General features: G+C 35.9%; 2 protein-coding genes and 1 non-coding gene across 3 annotated transcripts in view; all 3 read left to right on the forward strand.

Moving 5' to 3' along the window:
* LOC124390099 (latent-transforming growth factor beta-binding protein 2-like) overlaps nucleotides 1-5,076 on the forward strand; it is a 106,668-nt gene extending 101,592 nt beyond the window's left edge. The window contains 7 exon segments of the mRNA XM_046855810.1: nucleotides 1,344-1,472; nucleotides 1,574-1,714; nucleotides 1,838-1,879; nucleotides 1,882-2,010; nucleotides 2,132-2,419; nucleotides 2,602-2,751; nucleotides 4,501-5,076. Coding sequence (XP_046711766.1) covers nucleotides 1,344-1,472; nucleotides 1,574-1,714; nucleotides 1,838-1,879; nucleotides 1,882-2,010; nucleotides 2,132-2,419; nucleotides 2,602-2,751; nucleotides 4,501-4,676 — 1,055 coding nt within the window. The 3' untranslated portion in view covers nucleotides 4,677-5,076.
* A 7,082-nt stretch (nucleotides 5,077-12,158) lies between these two features.
* trnas-aga lies at nucleotides 12,159-12,240 on the forward strand. Its single transcript has one exon. It is a non-coding gene; the product is annotated as a tRNA-Ser (tRNA).
* An 11-nt stretch (nucleotides 12,241-12,251) lies between these two features.
* On the forward strand, nucleotides 12,252-23,722 carry hs1bp3 (HCLS1 binding protein 3). The gene is made up of 7 exons (XM_046856588.1): nucleotides 12,252-12,595; nucleotides 15,084-15,249; nucleotides 15,586-15,793; nucleotides 15,875-16,085; nucleotides 18,755-18,873; nucleotides 21,296-21,434; nucleotides 22,920-23,722. The coding sequence occupies exons 1-7, from the start codon at nucleotides 12,570-12,572 to the stop codon at nucleotides 23,152-23,154; spliced, it is 1,104 nt and encodes a 367-aa protein (XP_046712544.1). The 5' UTR covers nucleotides 12,252-12,569; the 3' UTR covers nucleotides 23,155-23,722.
* Nucleotides 23,723-24,428: the final 706 nt, after the last annotated feature.

Genomic DNA, 24,428 nt, shown 5'->3' on the forward strand with positions numbered 1-24,428 from the left:
AAAGATTTGCATACCTGTCAAGCTTTATCAAGGCAAGTCTTTTAATACTGGTGAAAATATTTGAGTGCAAGAGATTTTTATGTACAACTATTTTTTTTGTCTGTTTGTCTATCCAATCAAGTCTTGAGATCTTCTCTGTTTTAAATATATTTAAAATATATTTAAAACTCAAATCAACAACAAGAAGGACTAGATCAATGGCAGCGACATACACCGAATAGGCATAATATTATGACACTATAACATTATGAGCGGTGAAGTGAATAGCACTGATTATCTCTTCATCATGGCACCTGTTAGTGGGTGGGATTTATTAGAAGATGTGTTAGATGTTATTAGATGTGATGTGTTAGAAGCAGGAAAAATGGGCAATCGTAAGGATTTGAGTGGTTTTGACATGTTTTGACCAAAACTGCAGCTCTTCTGGAATGTTCCCAGTCTGTAGTGGTCAGTATCTATCAAAAGTGGTCCAAGGAAGGGACAGTGGTAAAACGGTGACAGGGTCATTAGCGGCCAAGCTTCACTGATACACGTGTAGAGTGAAGGCTGAACCGTGTGGTCCGATCCAACAGACGAGCCCCTGCAGCTCAAATTGCTAAAGACGTTAATGCTGTTAATGCTCGATAGGTCAGAACTTTTTTGGCAGAAAAGGGGCATTATTAGGCAGGTGAAAATAATGTTATGCCTGATCAGTAGCCATGAAGTTATGCCTGTTCGGTGTATATACTGGATATCAAGTTCTATTCGCTTTGGTTCCAGTAACTCTAAATGTTTTCTACATTCCGATAAAATTATAGAGAAAGACTTCAACATCACTGCTCAAAGCAGGCTGCAGTGAATTATTTTAGGATAAAATTTGCTTGAAGCTTGTGGTTTAGACTCAGACAAAACTGAGACAAATAGACTTAAAACTAGACCTGGCCACAATCAGGATAACATGCTGATAATTGTTACTAAAATAATTGTTTCGATTTTTGACTATGGCCATGTATTCTTAAGATATCCAAAAGAAAATGCACTAAAGGAAGTGTTGATATCTGTCTGCCATTGGTATTGACCTTTAATAGCTGTTAAGCCATCTTATATGTGGTTGTCTGTCAAATTCACTGTGTATATTAATGGAGTAACTATTACTGCCATAAGTCCACAGTGCTCATTTGGACTCTTCTAATTACAAAATATAAACAGGTAGTGTTGACCTCATTTGACTAGTAGAAATGCCTAGTGTTCTTACAGTCATACTCCCCATGTTTTATCATATGTGTATACAGATCAGCTTGATATATAGTATGCTCTTAATTACTTACTATTTTCTAATACTATCTAGTTACTCTTGTTCACAGATGCAGATGAGTGTGAGCTGTACGGCACAGAAATTTGCAAAAATGGTTACTGTGCAAATGTCTACGCCTCATATAACTGCTACTGTCACAGTGGCTATTACTATGACAATGTCCGAATGGAATGTGTTGGTAATGGTCATTTTAATTAATGTTTTAAACAAGAATTAAAATATAAAAAATATATATTACTTGAATTTGGACTAAGAATGTATTCTGCATGTGTGCCTCAGATGATGATGAATGTAAGGAGGAAAACCAGTGTGAACACGGAGAGTGTGTGAACACACCCGGCTCTTTTAACTGCTTCTGCAATCCCCCACTGATTCTGGATGAAACACAGCGTCGCTGCATTTCTGCCAACAGCACAGAGGGTAAGACTCTGATCTGTATTTGAATAATATGTGCTGTACTGTGCTGGATATCTTGTCAGTGAGAAAGTTGCAAATGTCTTTTCACATGCATTCTTTTTCTTTTTGTATCTCTTCTGTCTATAGGTCCTTTCCTTGATGAGGATTATATTCACACAGATGTCTGCTGGCGGAACTTAAACCTGATACCACATGTATTAATCCCATGTTTGGTACTTTGACTACCTACACTGAGTGTTGTTGTCTCTACGGTGTTGCCTGGGGGTCACAGTGTGCTTTCTGCCCTGAAAAATCATCCGGTGCGTTTATATCAGAATTTTTTGAAAATGAAAATTCTCTGAAAATGTTCAAAACTATACTATAGATCAGGTATTTTTCTTAAGAAAGGTTGAATTAAAATTGTAATTTATCTTCACACAGAGGATTTTGCTATATTGTGTAACCTGCAAAACAGAGGCTCAGACAGCCTACGGGAGCATCCAGGCTTTGAATATGGACCTGACACCCCTCCTGAGGGGCATAATGGTCCACCATACTGGGGTAACTATGGCGTTTTGGGAGGTGGCACTTTCTATGGACCTGAAGGCACTTTGAGCGGTTCCATCTTTACTGATCGCTCAAATGACTATGGCTCTAGAGAGGGAGGACGAGTACCTGTGCTCAGGCCCAGAGAGCACCAGCCAACTCACCGAGTTAACCCGTACAGAGGTACCGTCATTCTTTCTTAGGATGCACATACTTGTTTATTACCAATTAATTCATAGTATTAGCTGTATTATCATGTATTATTTTTCTAATATGAATGTACTAGTAGTATTATCAGAAAAGCACTAGTGAGAAAAACAGTGGAAAAGTGTCATGTTTCATGTTTTCTGCTACTTTTCTTTCAGATCATAGTGCAGGATTTGAGGGTTTGCAAGCAGAAGAATGCGGCATCTTAAACGGCTGTGAAAATGGCCGATGTGTCCGTGTGCGAGAGGGCTACACTTGTGATTGCTTTGATGGCTATGAACTAAACCTAGGCAAGATGGCATGTATTGGTAAGTCCTATTCTCACACTTATTTCTTTGTCAGTTTAACAAGCTAGTTAAAATACATATTTACTAGAGGTGACAGTTTCGATAGTTGGGGTGATAACATACTGGATATCAGACGTACTGTACATATTGGATATCAGATCGTAAAACAAATGGCAAAAATTGAAATCGGATTTGGAAAAAGCATGTATTTTTAGAGCTAGAAATGTTTATATATAAACAGACTGTTATTTATTTTATTTTCAGTGCAAGTGAAATTGTTTTAACTGTGAGGTGCTGCAGTTTTAATGAATGTAAAACGTTCTTTTAAGGAAAACTATTTCAGATGGGTAGCAGTTTATGTGCATTTCATGATGAAACATAGCTATCTAGGAAGGTATTAAACACCTTTTAAAAAGACTGACTTCTTTACCTCAGTATTTATTAAACTGGCTTCTTACACAACATAATCTTAGCAGTATGATCTAGGTATGAGGTACGATAAGTCTAGACAAGAATAAAAAGAATAACCACTGTCATTTTGGTGAAATATATAGATGCTTTCATAAAGTCGAGGTGTCTTGCCAAACGTTTTTTATCTGTTTTGGCAAAAAGAATTTAGATGTAGCTAGTTTTCCCATGCCGCCTCCCATATGTTATGTAGTCATTTCATTAATGATTGTAGATGATATCAACATTTTTCAGCAATAAAGCAACAATCAAACTGAAATGTGCTATATAAATAACAATTATTATCTTGGAGGTTAAAAGTAATATATGAGTGCACTGATACGAAGCAAAAGAGGAAAGCAAATGTAATGAATTGGTTGGATACAGAGTTTGGCAACACAGCATAAACCATGGCATATAACACCAATAGGAAAACTGCTTTTAAGACTTTTTAGAAGGTTTCTTTTCTATCCCCTCCAGCCACTAATAGGAAGTAGAGACAAGTCAAAAAAAATAGTGTTGAAATTCCCTAGTGAAACTCCATAGAGAATGTGCCTGAAGCTAATGTTGTGTGTATTTTAGTTCAATCACCCTCAATCACTTTTCCAACATTCATCCATGAAATAGACAACTCTTGGATGTCTCTCAAGAATGCTCCTCATCATGTGCTCAGCCAATCAGGGGTGCTGACAGTAATGCTCTTCCATTAGTTCCTGTGAACCAGAATTTGGAATAAACGATCAAAGTGTTCTCTGTGCCGTGTCTAAGCTCGAGCGGCGTGCCATCGAGCCAAAACCCGTGATTCATAGCCACCTTGCGTAGTATGTCGATATTGCACGGTTGAAACGTGTTCCCTTTGATTCGTAGTGGAAACTCAGAAGGTGTTGCACGCCTTCTCATCCAAGAATCTGAGTGCATTCTGAAAGTGCACTGCAATTATGAAGCTTAATCAATTATTTCATGTCACAGATGTGAAAAACGTGAACATTTTAGAACATCTGATAAAAAAAAAAAAAGGAAAATAAAGATGACAGATTTACTAATGAAATCTTTGGAGAATTGGATCTGTTTTGAATGTTTCTCATTCAGATGAACGTGAGAAAATAATGAGAAAGTTTGCCAGTGGCTGAATATTTCCACAGTTTCGTATTTGATTTTATTGCATGAGTGTGTTTTATTCATCCCGACCCAATTCAAGGGTCAATTCACATCGGTATTAGATTGTAAATCGGAATCCTGTTATAGGCCCTTGACTATCTAAAACTGAGATAGTATGCACGTCTTGCTTTTAGCTTATCTATGTCACACTCTCATCTCTTACAGATATAAACGAATGTGAGGATATAAGTGACAAAGTGGAGCTGTGTAAGAATGGAGTGTGTACCAACACAGAGGGCTCATACAAATGCACCTGCTTGCCAGGCTTTCTGGCTTCTTCTAAGCCCCATGAGTGTATCCCAGAAGACCAAGGCTCTGTCTCCCACACTGTGGGAAATTGATGCACTCATCTCTCTCTCTCTCTCTCTCTCTCTCTCTCTCTCTCTCTCTCTCTCTCTTTCTTTTCTCTACATAATTTTTCTAAAGGACTGACACTAAACCTGCATCAGTGAAGCCGGGCCAGCTGAGCACCAAACATGAACACACACAGTTACAATCAAAGTTCACTCTGTCTTCTACATAAAGGGTGGTTTTAAAAATAAGTTTAAAAGATCCTGTGGTGTTTCTCAGTTTTTGATTGGCTCCCATGCTTTCTGATTTGCACAGAATTAGAGGTCATTCCAGCTCGGGCTTGTGGTGTCAAGGCTTCATTGAGAAGGTTTGGGATTTTTGTACAGATCTAGTACTATGTATTTAAATTGGTTTGTTATATATTCTAATAAACTCATTCAGTACACTCAATATTTTGTTTGACCAAAAAGAAAAGGTACAAAAAAGTAAAAAAAAAAAAATCTGATTAACGCTGTAGATTCATAGATTTCTGTACAAATGTTTTGTAGCACTATCTTTTACGTATGGAAAAAAAAGGTTTACACTGTATCAGATAAAGTGTATGTATCCTGCCCTGTGGAGCAGACTATGAAATGTTATTTTATGGAATGACTGCACTTTTTTAACTAAGGTTATGTGGTGCCTTCAATCCAGCGAACACCTAGTTCAGAGATTTTCAGCAACATTCATGTTAATGTGCGTCACTTTTGCTTAATAATTATATAGTTATACTTTGAACTGAAATACTTGCATCCATTATTGCTGGCTAGACAAATTTAAAAGCTGCCTTAAATCACAATGCAAACCACTTTTAAACAAAATATTATGTCCTGCTGTCGAGCAATATTTCATGTATACTATAACACAATAAACAATGTACTACTTGGATTATAGCAGAGTGTAAGCTCAAGCCTGTATATTACAGAAGGAATACACAGACAGGTGACAAATTAATGGGAAATAAATTTAGGGTTTTAAGCCACAATAAACCAACAGAACAGCTTCGTTGAGTCAATATACAGATTCTCCAACTCCCTGGAACTGTGCTAAAGGGATATGCTTTATTTTTTCAAAAGATATTCCCTTATTTGGTGTATTTATAATGGTGATAAAGAGGCTCTAAGATTTTTCTCTAATCAGCATAAAAATCACCATAGAATAAATTAGAATCAGTGTATTGATTTTCTGTGACTAACGGGATATGTGTACAGTACAGTTCATTCTAGCAAAGCATGAATGCTTACAAAGCACCCTCCTACAGTACAGCTGTTTTTTTTTTTTAATATGGCACCCAGCTATATATATCGACATCACTTGATATAAACCAATGATCATTTCTTCAATAACAAGGCAATATTTAATGTATGTGTCAGTACTCACTACCAAATTAAGTGGAGTTTCAGTGGCCACTGTGCAACCACCTTCGCCGGTGTTCAGTACATGTCTTGCAATAACGTTATCACCACATTTGATTTTCTGGTATATTCAGAAGGCAGTTTTAAGCTTTACATCATGAAGATGGTTATGAGAAGGTTGTATGTTTTTTCAAAACTGTGGTCCACCCTGTTTTGTTCATTCCACTTGATTACCTCTCACTGTAGTTGTTTCTGGACAATAAAGTTTGAAAAATAACATTGTCTTTTGTCTTGTATATATTATATACAGTATTAATACTGTTCATTGTTTAAGAGAACAAGATCTTTTAAATGTGTTTTTAAAAAATCACCTAGAAAAAAAAAAAATAGCACAGACAGATTATAAAGAAATAGTTACACTGTTAACATGTACATATAGTGTTATAAGATGAATACTTGCAACTCTCAGACACCTAAGAGGCACTTTGTGTGTTTACTGATACTGACAGTAGTGCATCTTTTCTTATGCCCCTTCCCCATCCACTAGTGCAAGTGGAGCACCACAGGAACAATATCATTCGAATATTATTTGGGATATGCAAATATTCTTAGCGTTTTACACTAATATGGCTTTAGTGTTGACCCTTAAAATCTGTTGATCTGTCTTTTTTTTGTCCTAAAAGATTAAATAAAGGTGTACCTTCCTTAATTTTTTTACGTTTTCTTGCATAATCACAAAATCTAAAATAAGGATTGCTGTCCTCTTATTAATATAAGAAATTCCTGGTGTTCTTAAGGAAATATTATCTCATTCTCTTCATATTATTTATGTGTACAGATTTGATTTAATTTATTTCATTTTATTTGTAGATGCAAACTGTTATTGTGAGAGAATTGTAAAAATTGTTTTTGCACAAACGTCTACGCCTCGTATAACTACGACTGTCACAGTGGCTATTATAATGGCATATATCACGCTGTTGCTGCGAGTTGTGTCTCTTAGTATTCATTATATCAAAAATTCAACAATGACTGCATTTTCAAACATGCAATTCAATATTATATTTACAAAATAAATAAGTAGCTGTCTGTGGACCTTATGATGTAACAAGAAATTCACATCGGACAGGCATCGTGAGGCAGTTAACTTTCCAATTTTAAGCAGGATTTCATTCCACATTCTCTGCACTAAAATCTTATTTAACATTACAGGTACAGTATCTAACATATTTCGTAGACCTTGTTTTACAGCCTTTGTGTTTTTTATCATGTCAGTGTGTAAGTAAATTCATTGAAAATTCAATAAAATCTCTAACATTTTCTATGTATTTATTTTAAATCATATATGTCTTGATTGTTCAATATGTAGTAATACCAATATGCGTTGATGCACTCAACATACCCATGAATATCCATAAAAAAGATTTTATGTTTATCCAATTGACTCGTCAATTTTTTATTGTGCTGTAATTATAGCTGTTCCAACCTCATCTAACCTTAGCTTTTTCTCCACTCCGTGAGTTGTATGTAAAAGAAATAGAGCATGATGTTGTGGAGGTAGTTCAATGTAGATTGAGCAGCATGTCTGCTTATGAATTTGGCACCAGCCTGTATATTGCACATGTGCTTCAGTTGATGAATCGGTGTAAGCATGCAGAGTGTGTGAACTTTAACTGCTCCTTTGACTACTTCCGCACTGGATTCTAAATGGCACACAACAATGCTCCACCTTTGCCAACAGCACTGAGGGAGATTCTCTGACCTCTCATGCATAGATATGTGCTGTACTGCTAAGTTTCCTGTGATTGATATTCATATGCCTTGCAGTTGAAACTTTAGAGAACTGCTGTGTCTCTTATCATGCTTTATATTGACACAGACATCTACTGGCAAAAAAAAAAAAAGAAGGATTCCTTGTGAATTAATTCCATGCTTGCTATGTAAGAGTGCTACTGTCTCTGTGGTGCTGCCTGAGTTTTTTATTCAGTATGTCTTCCATATTCTGTAAAACATCAGGCTTTAAACATGGAGTTGATGCTCCACCTGAGGGCTCCAGTGTTCCAACATGCCAAGGTAACTGTGGTGTTTTGTTAGGTTAGACCTTCTATGGACTAGGCTTGTGAGACTGTGCAACCTCCTGTCACTGATGGTCCTATTGCTGATCGTATTGCAGGTCCCATCACCTATGGCTCTGATTGAGGAAAAGGAAGGTGCTTGACATGGTTATTTTTCTTTCAATGCTGCATTTGATGATAATCAATCAGACATATGGCTGTATATTTGTACAACATTAAACCCTTAAAAGTATTTTATATCTCATTTTATTTTTAAGACAAACCATCATTTATTTAATTAATTTCTTAAAAAAAAAAAAAACATGCAACATAAAAGTGTAAAACAAAACTAATGCTTTATGTAAAGTCTCCCATGTAGTACATTGATGTGCTTTTTTCCACACACTGGACACACACAAAGGTGGTGTTTTTCTTAAAATAGAAAAAAATACACTGGCAAAACAGCCTCTGTTAAAAAGTCTTTTTAAGATTTTTTTTATAGCCTCTAACCACAAATTGAGAGTAGAGTCAGACTTGGGTAACAAAAAATATTTAAAACACTCTTCTGTTGAGAAATGTTGAAAAATGTGACTGAAACAAAGGTTGTGTGTATTTCAGTTCAATTACCAGTCAGTTTTTGAGAATTTGACCATGAAATAGACAACACTTGGATGGCTCTCAAGAATGCTCCTCAGCATTTTGTGCTCAGCCAATCAGGGGTGCTGACAGTAATGCATTTCCATTCGTTTCTGTGAATCCAAACTTGGAATAAATGATTAAATTGTGCTCTGTGTCGTGTTTAAGCTCAAGCAGCATGCCATCGAGCCAAAATCCTTGATTCATTGCCACCCTGTGTATTCCATCAATATTTCATATATTACATAGTACAGTTGAAACGTGTCCTCTTTGATATAAAATGGAAACTCAAAACGTGTTGCATACTTTATCACCCGAAAAATGAGTGCACACTGAAAACAATTATGAAGCCTGATCATTTATTTTAAAACCCTGGTGTGCATAATTTGAAAATATGAATCGTGTAGCATGAAGCAACTTTCAAAAAATGTAACTTAAGCTGGAGACAATTCAGACTGGAATCAGTGATTTCCAATAGATTCCATACTGTAATGCTTATAAAATGTAAGTTTTTTTCACTATTTGCCTTTTTTTTTTTTACATCCTGTAACAAAAAGATAAAAAAAATCCCGGTATACATCTGTACTTACTTGAAGACATATGCTAAAGCATACGATTCAGCATTCATATCATGGGGCCCAATGTATCTGCACTTTGACTAAAAAAAAACTTTCACCCTTCACCTCCCTCTGCACACTATATAAATCATCATAACAAGCAGCAGTGGAGACGGCACAAGTCAAAAGTCTCACCATACTCAATAACAAAAATAAATCTGCTATACCAAAATCAGATGATTAAGATGATTGCCCTGAATGCACTTTTATCAAACAAGGCCTACAAAATACTTATAGGTTTTCAGCAACAGGATCTCAGAATCTAAATAGTTTTATTGCTTGTTTATGTAAAAACACTAAGTGTCAGCCCCAGGGCATTGTTTAGAGATGTTAAGAAATGTCAAGGACAAAGAGCTTAAATAAAAGTGTTGAGGTCTTCAAGCAGAGGCTGTGATTGGGAAAACCTGGAATGGCTATGTAATCGTGCCAGCTCTCATCAAGGCAGTCCAAAATGTATTCAAAGCAGAAGATAATCAGTTAAGTGTTTTGAAACATCTAGTGGAACACTTGGATAAAATATTACTTCTCTGTTGCTTACCTGCTGATCATCTGCAGTCTAAAAGTAATTGAAATCTTTAGATTATTTCCACTAAAAATTCAAAGTTACAAAAGGTGTTTATTACATTTGGTTCTCAGAAATTCAGTGATTTTCCTCTGCACTGCTTCTCCCAGGTATCCAGAGATTTGGACAGCTTTAGCTGTATGCCACCTCATGAAGATTTCAGACCTTCAAAAAGAAGATGCCAACCCTGCAGGATCCCAGGCATCTAGACATTGTTCCAATTCCAGTTGTGTCCCAGCTAATGAAGATTTCAGACATTGGACTTTGAGTATAAACAACCTCTTAATCAATATTTAAAATAACATTCAACATATGCTGTTTTGGCATCATTGAATGTTTAAAAGCTCTGGCAAGGAAGAGTTGGTGTTGAATCTATAATGATCACAGATGTTGAGCTAAATTATGAGTTGCTCAGGAGCTCCTGGTTACTCAACTCCAACTGACTGTTGAAGACTGTAGAAAGGACATTATTCATAATCACACACTTCAGTGCTCATAATATTTCTCTTTTTCAAGTGTTTATAATGTTTTAATGATTTATAATCACACTCTTGGTGTCATCCAGATGAGGATGGGTTCTTCTGGTTCCTCTCAAGGTTTTTTTCTCATTCCATCTAAGGGATTTTTTCCTATGCTGCAGTTGCCCCAGGCTTCATCATCAGATATAAATGCACATGAATTTAAATATAAGTGAATTTTGTTCTATTATTCTTACATTCTGTAAAGCTGCTTTAAGGCCATGTCCACTGTTAAAAGTGCTATAGAAATAAAATTTTACCAAAAAATTGAATTTTCTGAAGTATTTGCACCAGTTCTGTATTCAGTTCTCCTTACTCAAACCACATCTGATCTGATTCATGAAGGATATAGAGAGTCAATGATCATGAATGTTAGCATTAGTGAAAACTCTCAGACTAAGTGGTATTGTGTCTCTAATATTCCAACTAAGAAACACTTGTGTAACATTGAGAAGAAAAAAATAAGCAAATCTGGTTTCCTGGGAATGTATTAGTACATAAAATGTAGCTCATTGGAAATCTGAATTTGTGGATTTGTGAATTCAAAGAATTATTATTAAAAAAAAAGTATTATTCCTAATAGACAGTGTTTCGTTGGTCCTAGACACCTTTGAGTGCTGCAAAGAAAAGAGAAGAGGTGAATATATTATTGATTTTACCAATGAGAAAACACAACTAAAATATCAAAAGCAGTGCTAAAACTATTCAGAATAGTGTAAAAGGTTCATTACAGAAATTTCCATCTGCCTCATCTTTCTGTGGGACACAACCCTGACCATGGCAAATATTAAAGCGGACACTACAAGACAAACACAATGGAACATAAAAGACAGACAGTTTGATCAGCAGATTTCTACCAGATGTTTAGGTTCATAGACATACTTCTTGAGTTTCTGTGTTGAGTTTTTGTGCGTGCTATGTCTAGAATCTCTACATTCACTGATTTCTTCCCACCTTCAAAAAAAAACAGGCCTGAAGGTCAATTTCTCATGGTAAATAGTCTCTTGGTGTGGATGAGTGGGCAGATAGTGGCCTGTGATGTTCTATGAAGTGTGTATTCTCAAAACACACCCAGCGTCTTGGGATAGGATTGAGATTTATCAAACGAATGATTAAATAAATAAATGGATTATAAACTGTTACATCCTAAGTGTCTGAAGGAGCGTTACAGAAGGTCTTTTCTCCATGCTGCTATTAGACTTTACAATTAATACTGCTCCCAGTTAACCAGTCACCATAATACGCACTGTTATTACTGTTTAACTGTGTAATAATACTACCTGTGTGCAAAATTACCTGCAATACGTACTTTTTTCCTTATTTGTATTTATACATTTTTTTTTTGCTGCCGTAACAAAGAAAATTTCCCACTGTGGGACGAATAAAGGTATATCTTATTTTATCTTATAATCGCCTGTATTGAGAAAATCCCAGAAACACAGCAATCACTTATACAGTACCCAATTCCATACACACACTCTCTATCTATCTATCTATCTATCTATCTATCTATCTATCTATCTATCTATCTATCTATCTATCTATCTATCTATCTATCTATCTATCTACAGTGTTAGAGCGCCACCAATCGGATTTGCTTTTAAATGCACACTAACATTTGTTTCGGTTGAATGTAGCGTTTACATAAAAGAAAAAAAAGAAAGAAAAAATGAAAATAGCGAATTTAAATTACGTTTATAAACATTTACAGCTCTTTACAAAGTGGCTAATTTAGGTGCTAACGCTTGTCAGTAGTCGTGGCCGAGTGGTTAAGGCGATGGACTAGAAATCCATTGGGGTCTCCCCGCGCAGGTTCGAATCCTGCCGACTACGAAATGTTTTTTTTCCCTCATGTGGATTATTTTGTATTCTGTAAAAATAGTTTGTAAATATACAGTAAAAACGCAAACGAACGTCAATTTCACAGAATCACAGCTTTTCAAGCCAATCCACCAACACTTCGCCTGCTAGCTAAATTGGACGCTTAGCTAAGTTTGAATGCTAAGAGGAACTGAATCCCGTGACTAGCCACAAGCTGTCCGGTTAGTAAGCTGACGGTATACGTCCCAGTCACAAGGATTTTTTTTTAAAAGAAAGAAATGACAATGAAGCTTCTTTTATAAATATTATACATTTCGCCAGCAACTTTCCAGTTTTCAGTAATGCCAGATGGACTTGTTACGAGCAGGTAACTTTGTTCTGCAGTTGAACTGTTGCACGGATCCTATAGTTAGCTTGCTAGTTACTTTGGGTTGTAGCTGAATACGAAAGTGAAACGACGTATAGCACAAAATACTATTTATATATAGTTTGCTTTTTATTTGGGCATTGTAACTTTATAATGCATATGTTTACAGATATAGAATATAAGAGAATATTGTTATTGACGAAGCAAAAAATACGGTATATTTCTAGATACAGAGGTTGTGCAGTTTATTTATGGTATTTATGGACAATATTTCGATTAAGTATACAAAATATATTTTATGCATAATTATTCCAAAAAAAATAAATGAATTAACTTGTTTTTTTCCTGTAATAATAGTAATGAGGATACCCCCACATATGACTTTAAATTGCATTTCTTGGTGAAAACAGAGCTGGAAATGTTTGTGCAAACATCTGGACCTTAAAAAAAACAAACATCTGGGGCTAATGTTTTTTTTTGCCCATGAAAATCCCGCAGATTCATGTTGACAGCTTGTCTATTATTTATCAGGAAGGCATTGAACTGAACATAGCAATATGTTGATGTAGAAAACCTGCTCCTGAACACTTCTCTGTATAAACCACTCTATTCAAACTATTTATCAGTGTTTACTTGTTACAGGTTTTTCTCAGTTGCTTTGGGGGTATTTCTCCAATCATTTGAAACAAATCACACGTTTGCAAGCCTGTAACTACATTTCTCAAAACAATTTGCACAAGTTGCACCAAACAATGGATTTCTTGCAAAAGCATTTACCTTTCTTAAAATCCTTAGTTCATCTCTAAAAAGTGAGTATTTGTGTCAAACATGTCATAGCTATCAGAAATCCTTTTGTAAATGGTAACTAACAAGATCGTCATTTAGTCGTGTTGTCGGTATGACGGCGCACGGTTTCAGTATTTCCTGATGAAAACTACGGTTTGGATTACAATAATTGAAAATGCACAAGGCTGATTTTCTTCTGTACGGCATGTATGAATTTGAACTTAAATTTAGTTAATTACTTTGTGTGGGATATTGAGTGCAAAAGACTGGACAGGATTCACACTTTTTTTTTTTTTACTGTACTTTATTTTCTGAAATTGTAATTCTGTGTGTATACACTCACCATTTGAAGGTTCATGAGATTTACCTTTGGCTTGTTTTAGAGAACTAGTTAATCATTAGTAGATCTTGATGCCATAAACTCTGCTTTATTAGTGACATTCAAGATTCATCAGCAGAATTCAAGACACATTTTCCCCCCAAAAAAGTGTGAAGAAGATAAGCTTGACATATTACAGTTTTTCGCAGTTGCTTTGGAGCATTTCTCGAATCAAATCTAATTTTTGGAAGCCTGTAACTGCATTTCCCAAACAATTTGTACAAACTGCACCAGACATTTGATTTCTTGCAAAAGCCTGCACCTTTTTTAAAATCCTTAGTTCATCTTTTAAAAGAAAGTATTTGTGTCAATTAACATCCTATAGAATAAAAAGTCCCGTTGTCATTGTTCACAAACAAAATCATCAAAATGTTTAGTGATGTTGTCAGTATGATGGTGCACAATTTCACTATTTCTTGATAGAAACTACGGTTTGGATTACAACGATTGAAAATGCACAAAGTTGAATTTCCTCTGTACGGCATCTCTGCATTTCAGAGAGATGATTGAAAATTTGATTTAAATTGATTGCGAGAGACCGGACAGGATTTACACATTTACTGTACTACTGTCTGTTCTTTTCTTCCATTCATTCATCTATTTTCAGAAATTGTAATTCTGTGTTTTGCTCTGTTGCCAAAAGAAGGTTCACAAAATTCACCTTTGACCTATTTTAGAGAACTAGTCGATCATGGGTTGATCCGATGCCGTTCACTTGCCTTCATTAGTGAAATTTAAGATTCATCTGCACAATTCATCAATTCAAAAAACATTTATATAAAAATAAAGTTCTATAGAAATTTTAGACAGATTTTGACAGCTGGTTTAACCGTTTTGCATTCAATGACTTATGCAATGAACTGATGCCAAGATGTTTTGGGGGTTAAGATTATTTAGGTGGGAACCAGTATAATATATTTTAGTCAACATCATGACCTAATCAATTGATAATGTAGAAACAGCAGACACTTGTACACAATCAATTAAATGAATGTACCATAGTATTCGCAGTGTGTTCAAAGCAAAAAGAAATCACAATCAGGTTTATTGGCCAAATGTGTTGACACACACAAGAATTTGGTTCCAGCTTTTAGAGACTCTCAAAGTACAGACATAAATAAAACTATAAAATTCAGCTTGGAAATTGCTTTTATGATGTGCACAAATGACCACATGATGCAGAGGTTGAACAATTTCTGATCTGAGAAACGCCCCAAAGCAACTGAGAAAAACTGTTACTTATTGAATCATTGTGAAATTGTGAAAGTTTTTGCTTGCTCTAAATTTTTTTATTTTATGCAGATTATTATTTATTTTCCTTAGGCCTCTGCAGAATGAGGCTACAGGTATTGACCTGCAGGTTCCACAGTATCAGGAGGTGCGGGGTCCCATGATGACTGGCCACGTGGAGTACCAGATTGTGGTGGTCACCCGCCTCGCACCCTTTAAATCTGCTAAACACAAACCAGGGGATGTTGTGCAGTGTGTGGTGAGTGGCTGATTTTTATGAACTGGCACAAGAACTCACAGCCAGTAGTGTGTTTTTCTTGTAATATATTCTGCTGCCAGGGCGGTGTTTTTTTTTTTTTTTATAATCCTGCTTTTTGTATATTTGCAGTCTGTAATAAAACGAAGTCGTGGTTTGTTATAAATAGTTAAAAGGGGAAAAGCAGCAGCTCTTTCATGTCGAAACATTTTGAAAGGAGCTGCTTGTGTACTTCGATTAAAACTGTTTTGTATTATGAATTTGTGGAAGAAAAATAAATGTGGGATCACTTTACAGGTGATCGAAATGTGGATTAAAATGATTGTCATTCATTCTCAGGTATCAAAGAAGTACAGTGAAATTGATGAGTTTTACTCCAGCTTGATTGCTCAGTATCCCAGCATTCATCTGCCTCCCATGCCCCGCAAAGCACTCTTTGTTGGTGAAACGGACATCCGTGAACGGCGAATGGCCTTTGACGAACTTGTTCGCTTTATTTCAAAACATCTGACTCTCTCTACCTGTCCAGAGCTAATGGAATTCTTAGGTGAGAGCCCTGGTAATGTTTATTCGTTACATGTTTGATATTTGACGCATGGTTTCATCACGTTTGTGTTAAATATCACAGGAGCAAAAGGTGCGATTCATGATGTGAGGGGCGCCAGTTTCCTTGACTTCGAGGAGAAGAACGATGAAGACGATGGGTTGGATTTCTTTGGAAAAGACGAGGTACCTACATCTCAGCCTGACCGAGTAAAGAAGCCGGCAAAAGTGGAAAAGGCAACCAAGGAGGAGGAAGAAGAGGAAGAGGAATTGTTTGACCCTTTAGGCAGTGTTAGGTAAGAATATATTTAAAGAGTATATATTATTTCACCACAGGATAAAGAAAGGGGAGTTTACTGTCTAATTTGCATCTACTGGAAATGTCCACTAGAGGGCTATACTGCACTTCTACTATATCTACAACAAATCTACTATAAATCCTGCTTTAAAATCACAGACATTTTATGTACCGTAATTTCCAGACTATTAAGCGCACCCAAATATAAGCCGCACCCACTGAATTTGACAAAGATTTGTATTTTGAACATAAATACGCCGCACCTGTCTATAATGCCTACACTGAAACTAATGAACTTTACACAGGCTTTAACGAAAGACAATGTCTGTTACACGACTTGTATCTAAACAGTAGCCTACCAAAAAAGTGATTGTTCACTGTCTTCCTCCTTCCTTTCACAACTATTTCTCTCGTTTATCTTTTGGCATCGTCGTGCGTTTAAAAATCACCATTATTGAAGCTTTTCCCCCGATGCCGTGCAGCTCAGAACACAGGTGAAGTGCGTTTTCATGCCCGGTTGTTTTCAGCGTGTTGAATGATTCGCATTTCCTGTTGCCAGTCCAAATGAGCGGCATATCAAACGTCAGAGGAACATCATCCATATTTATGATGTGGTGCGGCCCGATTCAGTGGGAGCGCATCTGATTTAATATAAAGAGTTTCATTAGTTCACCTGAACCCGTTCCGCAATTTCATTGGTCTAATGTTACGGGGCTCGGTTTTTTGGCTTGAAGCTTGTGACCCGGGAAAAACCCAGGAACAATCCATATATTAGCCGCTTCATTGTTTAAGCCACGGGGTTCAAAGCGTGGAAAAAAAAGTAGCGGCTTATAGTCCGGAAAATACGGTAATGTATTTTTTAAAAGCTTAATTTTTTTTTACTGTATTTCATTAATTTATATTTACTTTATTTGTTGATTTTTTAAATAATTCACTTTAATGGTTTTTGTAGCAGATATTTAACTAGAAAAGAAAAGTACTTATCACTTATCTGACTGATTCTGTGTTGCACAATGAACACTGGTCCATAAATCTGCCCATGTGAATACATTCTTAGTAGATAAAATTGCCTGGATTTTATGTAGTCTTTTTAGAGATTGTTTCTTATCAGTCCTTAGATCTACAATTGCTTTATGATCTAACCTCTGCAGTACATTGTTTATAGGGTTTCTTCTGTTTATAGACTTAACTGGTGACTTTGGTTCAGTAATACCTCGATACTCTTGATACTGACGAGTACAGAACAAGTGGATGAATTAAGACTTAATTTTAGACTTGTTTTAATTTTAAAATCATGTTTAAAATCCATTATAGTCACTGCAAGTGTTTTACAGGAGTGATGCCTGACAATTTGTGCACCAGCTCTATTCTGCTTCTAACGGACACCCTGACACACAGCAAGACGACTTTCCAGCCTGTATCGCACTGTTCATACTTTGTTCAACAATAATAATTAAAACAGGCTTATTTTCTCAGAGAGTTTTAGGGACAAGATCTAAGCAAGTCTTTAATAAATGTGGAAAATCTTTTTTTAGTAACTCAAGGTTATTATAGAAGGCATTTGTGTTGTATTCATTTTGATTTGGCGGTTATTCATCACGTTAAAACCTCTTTCAGTATGTCCGATTCGTCAGATAAATGTTACTGGAAGTATTCCAGTAGTACACGCTCCTCACAATGTTCCAAATCAAGATACTATAAAAGGTCAATTATTTGTGCTATGTTTTGGAAAACTCTCACCCCTAGTTCTCGTTATGGAAATGCCTTTTATAAATAGCAGCTGAGAATTTTCAGCTCGAGACACCCTATCAAGACATCTTTTAAAGTGGAAAAATATCTCTGTGCATCATTTCCCTTTTCTGGCTTAAATGATGTCACTCAGCTGTGCTAATTAGTCCATTAAAAATCAACCATTTCTTTTGAATTGAATGCCTACATATCTGTCACATTACTGTTTATAATTGGTTGGCTGGAAAACGTGTAACAGAAACAGATAAGGTTTTAAAACATGTGTCGACCGTCTAGACGTTTGAATAAACTATTTGAATACCCCGGGGTCACCACCCATCCTGGAAAGATAGCAGCGTTGTGTCCAGGAACGTGGCACGCTGATGTTTTGTAACACGTTCTTAAGGCCGACCTTCGCTATGTCACGCTGAGTCAAAAGCTCATTTACTGGAAAGGAACTCGTATATCTCTCGTGTTTAGGGAGTGTCTCTCATTTCTTTCAAAGAGGTATGCAGCTGTTTCTCTGATGTGACTCTTTAGACAGCCTCCTCCACCCAGATGATTTTCTAACAAAGCACTCATCTGTTTTGCATCACAAGCCTTTTTAGGCTTTTCTTTGACTTTGGAAAGGGTCTGGAATGTGAATCTAAAATGTCACTAAGTCATTCGTGTTATTTATTGACACGCTGATGTGAAAAAAAAAACATTGGCTGGTGTACAGGAAGGATAAATATACAATAATGCATTTGAATTGACAACGAAAAAACACTTTTGTTTTCACTTCACAGAATCTGTTTAATGTGTAGTTTATTTTTACTTAAGGAAATCTTTTATGCAATATCATGTCCTATTCTATCGTTCAACCATCATACTGCTTATATTGAAATTCCATTACAGTGAAATGATTGAAAATTAACAGCATCAGTCTTGTGCTTATAGGTCTAAGAAGCCTAAGCCTGCCAAGCCATTACCAAAGCCTGCAGCTAAACCCAAACTCTTACTGTTTGATGAGGAGGATGATCCAGACAAGGAGCTTTTTCAACCTGCGGTAAAGAGCAGTGAGTGTAGATTTTGTGTTGTAACTAAAGATTTCATATGTAATCATATTTATATGTAAATATTTATGTGTATTGTATGTAACAATATGTTTTTGATTACATTTATATACATTTATATCTAATCATATCTAATTATATGTAATCATATCATATGTAATCATATCTAGTCTGCTTTTGTCTTTTGTCTTTTTTGCTCCCAAAAATCAGATCACAAGTTACAAGGCAAACAATAGGAAAAATATTATGTTCGAAAAAATTATTTTATGTTCTCAAATCTCAAAAAGACTGCTTCAGATTACAAGAGAAATAAATATAAATTAAAATAAATGAAATATATATATATATATATATATATATATATATATATATATATATATATATATATATATATATATATATATATATATATATATATATATATGTGTGTGTGTGTGTGTGTGTGTGTGTGTGTGTGTGTGTGTGTGTGTGTGTATATATATATATATATATATATATATATATATATATATATATATATATATATATATATATATATATATATATATACAGTGAGATAAGTATTTGAACACCCTGCTATTTTGCAAGTTCTCCCACTTAGAAATCATGGAGGGTCTGAAATTGTCATCGTTGGTGCATGTCCACTGTGAGAGACATAATCTAAAAAAAATCCAGAAATAACAATATATGATTTTTAACTATTTATTTGTATGATACAGCTGCAAATAAGTATTTGAACACCTGAGAAAGTTAATGTTAATATTTGGTACAGTAGCCTTTATTTGCAATTACAGAGGTCAAACATTTCCTGTAGTTTTTCACCAGGTTTGCACACACTGCAGGAGGGTTTTGGCCCACCTCCACACAGATCTTCTCTAGATCAGTCAGGTTTCTGGCCTGTCGCTGAGAAACACGGAGTTTGAGCTCCCTCCAAAGATTCTCTATTGGGTTTAGGTCTGGAGACTGGCTAGGCCACGCCAGAACCTTGATATGCTTCTTACAGAGCCACTCCTTGGTTATCCTGGCTGTGTGCTTCGGTCATTGTCATGTTGGAAGACCCAGCCTCGACCCATCTTCAATGCTCTAACTGAGGAAGGAGGTTGTTCCCCAAAATCTCGCAATACATGGCCCCAGTCATCCTCTCCTTAATACAGTGCAGTCGCCCTGTCCCATGTGCAGAAAAACACCCCAAAGCATGATGCTACCACCCCCATGCTTCACAGTAGGGATGGTGTTCTTGGGATGGTACTCATCATTCTTCTTCCTCCAAACACGTTTAGTGGAATTATGACCCAAAAGTTCTATTTTGGTCTCATCTGACCACATGACTTTCTCCCATGACTCCTGGATCATCCAAATGGTCATTGGCAAACTTAAGACGTGCCTGGACATGTGCTGGTTTAAGCAGGGGAACCTTCCGTGCCATGCATGAATTCAAACCATGACGTCTTAGTGTATTACCAACAGTAACCTTGGAAACAGTGGTCCCAGCTCTTTTCAGGTCATTGACCAGCTCCTCCCGTGTAGTTCTGGGCTGATTTCTCACCTTTCTTAGGATCATTGAGACCCCACGAGGTGAGATCTTGCATGGAGCCCCAGTCCGAGGGCGATTGACAGTCATGTTTAGCTTCTTCCATTTTCTAATGATTGCTCCCACAGTGGACCTTTTTTCACCAAGCTGCTTGGCAATTTCCCCGTAGCTCTTTCCAGCCTTGTGGAGGTGTACAATTTTGTCTCTAGTGTCTTTGGACAGCTCTTTGGTCTTGGCCATGTTAGTAGTTGGATTCTTACTGATTGTATGGGGTGGACAGGTGTCTTTATGCAGCTAACGACCTCAAACAGGTGCATCTAATTTAGGATAATAAATGTAGTGGAGGTGGACATTTTAAAGGCAGACTAACAGGTCTTTGAGGGTCAGAATTCTAGCTGATAGACAGGTGTTCAAATACTTATTTGCAGCTGTATCAAATAAATAAATAGTTAAAAAATCATATATTGTGATTTCTGGAATTTTTTTTTAGATTATGTCTCTCACAGTGGACATGCACCTACGATGACAATTTCAGACCCCTCCATGATTTCTAAGTGGGAGAACTTGCAAAATAGCAGGGTGTTCAAATACTTATTTTCCTCACTGTATATATATATATATATATATATATATATATATATATATATATATATATATATATATATACACAAAATACATTTATTAATACTAGAAGGGTGCTAGGAAACTAAGAACATATGCAATGGTAGGATGGTGTTATGTTGCACATCGTATTATATTAACATGCATTGTAATAAAGCTAGATTGTAATTATTGTGAAAGACAGACTAAGAGTGAAAAGATTTATCATGTAGATGTTGCGATTGATGTATTGTATTTAAATAGGCATCATTACTGCTTCCTCTTTGCCAACAGGTAATGTGAAGTTGTTTGAAGATCAGGATTTAGGTGGAACTGTCTCTCTTGGAGACTCTTTGCTGCTCCCTAATGCCTACCAGAAAAGTGAAGTTACTGCTAATACAAAACTAGATGAAGATGTGGATGATCTTTTTAGGTCAGTATTTGTGTCTCATTCACTTTTTCCTGTAAGGTCATTCCTTTTTATTCTGTAGTCAGGTTTATGACAGAATGCTACTAGGCCCAAAAGGAAGGGAGCCATATTCCTTCAAAAATTAGCTTTTTTTGTGTTACAGATATTATTCCTTTCCTCCTTTCACAAAGGAATAAATTATATATCTGTACTGAACATGTTTGGTGTTTGGAAGAAACATGGCATTAACCCATTGAATTGTTACAAATTTGAAAAGATCCTAGTGATCTTACTAAATACCCCATGCCTTCTAGCATATTACCTTGCTGAAATAACCATAACTGGGTACTTGGGTAATATAAAATGTATGAATCTCGTCTACTCTTCTATTTCGATTACGCGACTCACCACTTTTTGGGGATTTAATGAGTTTTTTCTAAATATTATATATTTATATAGAGAGGAGCTGTAAGTAGACATGCATGATGTATACTCACAGAACACTTTATTAGGAACACCTGTACACTCACTTATTGATAAAAGTTATCGAATCAGCCAATTGTATGGGAGTGAATCAGTGCATAGAATCATGCACATGCAAAAACATTTACTTACACAAACTTTCAAAAAAGTTGACTCCGATTGGTGCATTTGAGTAACACACATTGAGTGAGCAGCAGTTCTGCAGACAGAATTGCTTGTTGATGAAAGAGGTCAGTAGTGAATGGTCAGCCTGGTTCAAGCTCACAAAAAAAAATACTGTAACTCAAAAATCCACTCTTTACAGCTGTGGTAAACAGTAAAGGTTTAACCAATTCCACTTCTGTCAGCCAAGACTGAAGAACACTGAGGCTGCAGTGAGCACAGACACAGGACTGGACAGGTAATATCTGGAAAACATAGTCTAGTCTGATTAATCCTGATTTCTGCTGAGGAACACAGATGGTAGCGTCAGAATTTGGCACCAACAGGATCAATCAATGGAGCGAAAATGCCTTGTGTCAACAGCCCAGGCCTTGGCACACATTGGGCTAGTTTATACCAGTCAAGCATTAATCAAATGCCACAGCCTATTTAAGATTAGTTACATTTTGAAGTATGACATTAATGAATATTCAGTACTATTTTGATTACACATTGAAAACACACCGGTGTTGGGCCTCATTTATCAATCTTTGTTTTTAATGAATAGAATACAAATGTTTTTTCTGATTTAGATTTTTACATTTTAAACAAATGTATGGATTAATGTCTTCAGATCGAGCTCACTGCACACTGCGTTGTTTGTATATATCCTGTTATTGTATGTGAACATATTCACTAAATGTCTCTAAATATATGATTACCTGAGAATAGCATTTGATTGCTTTTAACTTTGTAGTTTACTTTTGATATTTATATAAATACATAGATAAAAAGAGGAACAGTGTTTTTGCAGGCTAAAGAAAACAGATACTCTGCTTTAAGATTAAAGATTACTGTTGTGTTCTCGTGTTTTCTTTCCGTTAGGGTGGACGAGGATTTGGACAAATTTTTAGCAATCAGTAAACCAGTGAAACCAAAACCAGCTGTTGCCTCGAAACCAGCAGTTAAAGCCAAGCCAGCAATTCCACACAAGCCGTCCTCTGTGGCACAGTCTGCCCAAGTGCCTTCTCAGCCTGCTGTAGTCCAGGCAATGGATCAGCACGACATCCTAAAGTACATCCAACAGAACGAGGCTGCGGACAGTGAGGACCTTTTTTAGGTTGTTGTTCAGGCAAAAACATACAGTTTTCAACTGTTTCAAATGTTTTCAACTTATTCACCTCACATTCGAGGTCTTAATAGTTTCCACCGAATTTTTTCACATAGATCCCAATTATGCAGCACAGTAATGCACTAGTGTGCATCTTTACTGAGCTCCAATAATAATCTTTTTACCTATTTAGAAATTCTAACATTAATCAACTTATAATGTGTCATATATATATTGACTGATGGTAAGATATCATTGTATGCCATTCTGTGATATTACAAAATGAGGACTCGGAATGATGGAAAGTTCAGATGAAAAAATAAATAATTTTGACAGTATATGCACTCATTTTGACAACATGGCACTTTTCCAGTTATTTACATTTGTACATTTGCTGATTTGATTTGCTGTTAAAAATAATTGTAATCCTTTAATAAAGAAAACACAAAAGATGTTATTATTGTGGCACACTTTATAATTGTTTATTTGTGTACAACATGTAGGTTTTGTGGAAAAGTAATTTTTATTATTATATGTTTACGTGAATAAACACCTACACTTTGTAGAATTAAATATGTAAAATCTTCCTTGTCTGATTATTAAATCGAACACAAGGTGGCGACAAACCCTTAGCTGCTTTATGATTTTTCTCTCGATGTACAGTCAAAATAATTTAATCAGTGAAGTGAAGTGACACGTCATAATGTATGACGCAGGATTATTCTTTGTTCCCAGCTTATGGAAGGTGATTTATTTTTTATTTTTTATTTTTTTTGGCCCGACTGCATTATAGTTTGTTACCCAGAACCAGTCATGTTTAAACAACAAGTCAGTCTGAACTTTTGACTCTTTGAAAAAGGGCCAATTTCCCCCAAAGGGCTTCCAGTGAATTTAATTCATGGAAAAGTTATATTTCATATCTAGCTGTAATTATAGAGAAGCTGTATATTTTCTAAACTGGATAGTCAATGGGATGTTTGTACTTGTATTACCACATAGTTATGAGTAAGGTTTTAGGGTTTTTAGGGAAGTTAAAAGGAATCCAGCGTAGATTTGTGAAATGGAGCTGCCCATATAACTCTTATATTACTATGCAGGAAGGATTTGGGTTTATCAGAGGTTATTGACTGAAGTTCTGTTATCCCTGTTGTTGTGTACTGGAAAATATTCTATCATTTATAGCTTTAACAGCAAACTATAACTACATAATATAAATGTTATTGTGATTGGCCAGTGCCAGTATGTGACCATGAAGCTCATGGAGGGAATTCTGCAGATGTCAG

The sequence above is a fragment of the Silurus meridionalis genome, chromosome 8 (assembly GCF_014805685.1).
Source record: "Silurus meridionalis isolate SWU-2019-XX chromosome 8, ASM1480568v1, whole genome shotgun sequence".
NCBI lineage: Eukaryota > Metazoa > Chordata > Actinopteri > Siluriformes > Siluridae > Silurus > Silurus meridionalis.

Bases quoted from the DNA above. Each gene is read 5' to 3' on its own strand.
- hs1bp3 (XM_046856588.1), top strand. From the start codon at position 12,570: ATGCCAGATGGACTTGTTACGAGCAG. The intron at 16,086-18,754 runs GTAAGAATATAT...TTGTGCTTATAG, and splicing joins GACCCTTTAGGCAGTGTTAG to GTCTAAGAAGCCTAAGCCTG. The intron at 18,874-21,295 runs GTGAGTGTAGAT...CTTTGCCAACAG, and splicing joins TCAACCTGCGGTAAAGAGCA to GTAATGTGAAGTTGTTTGAA.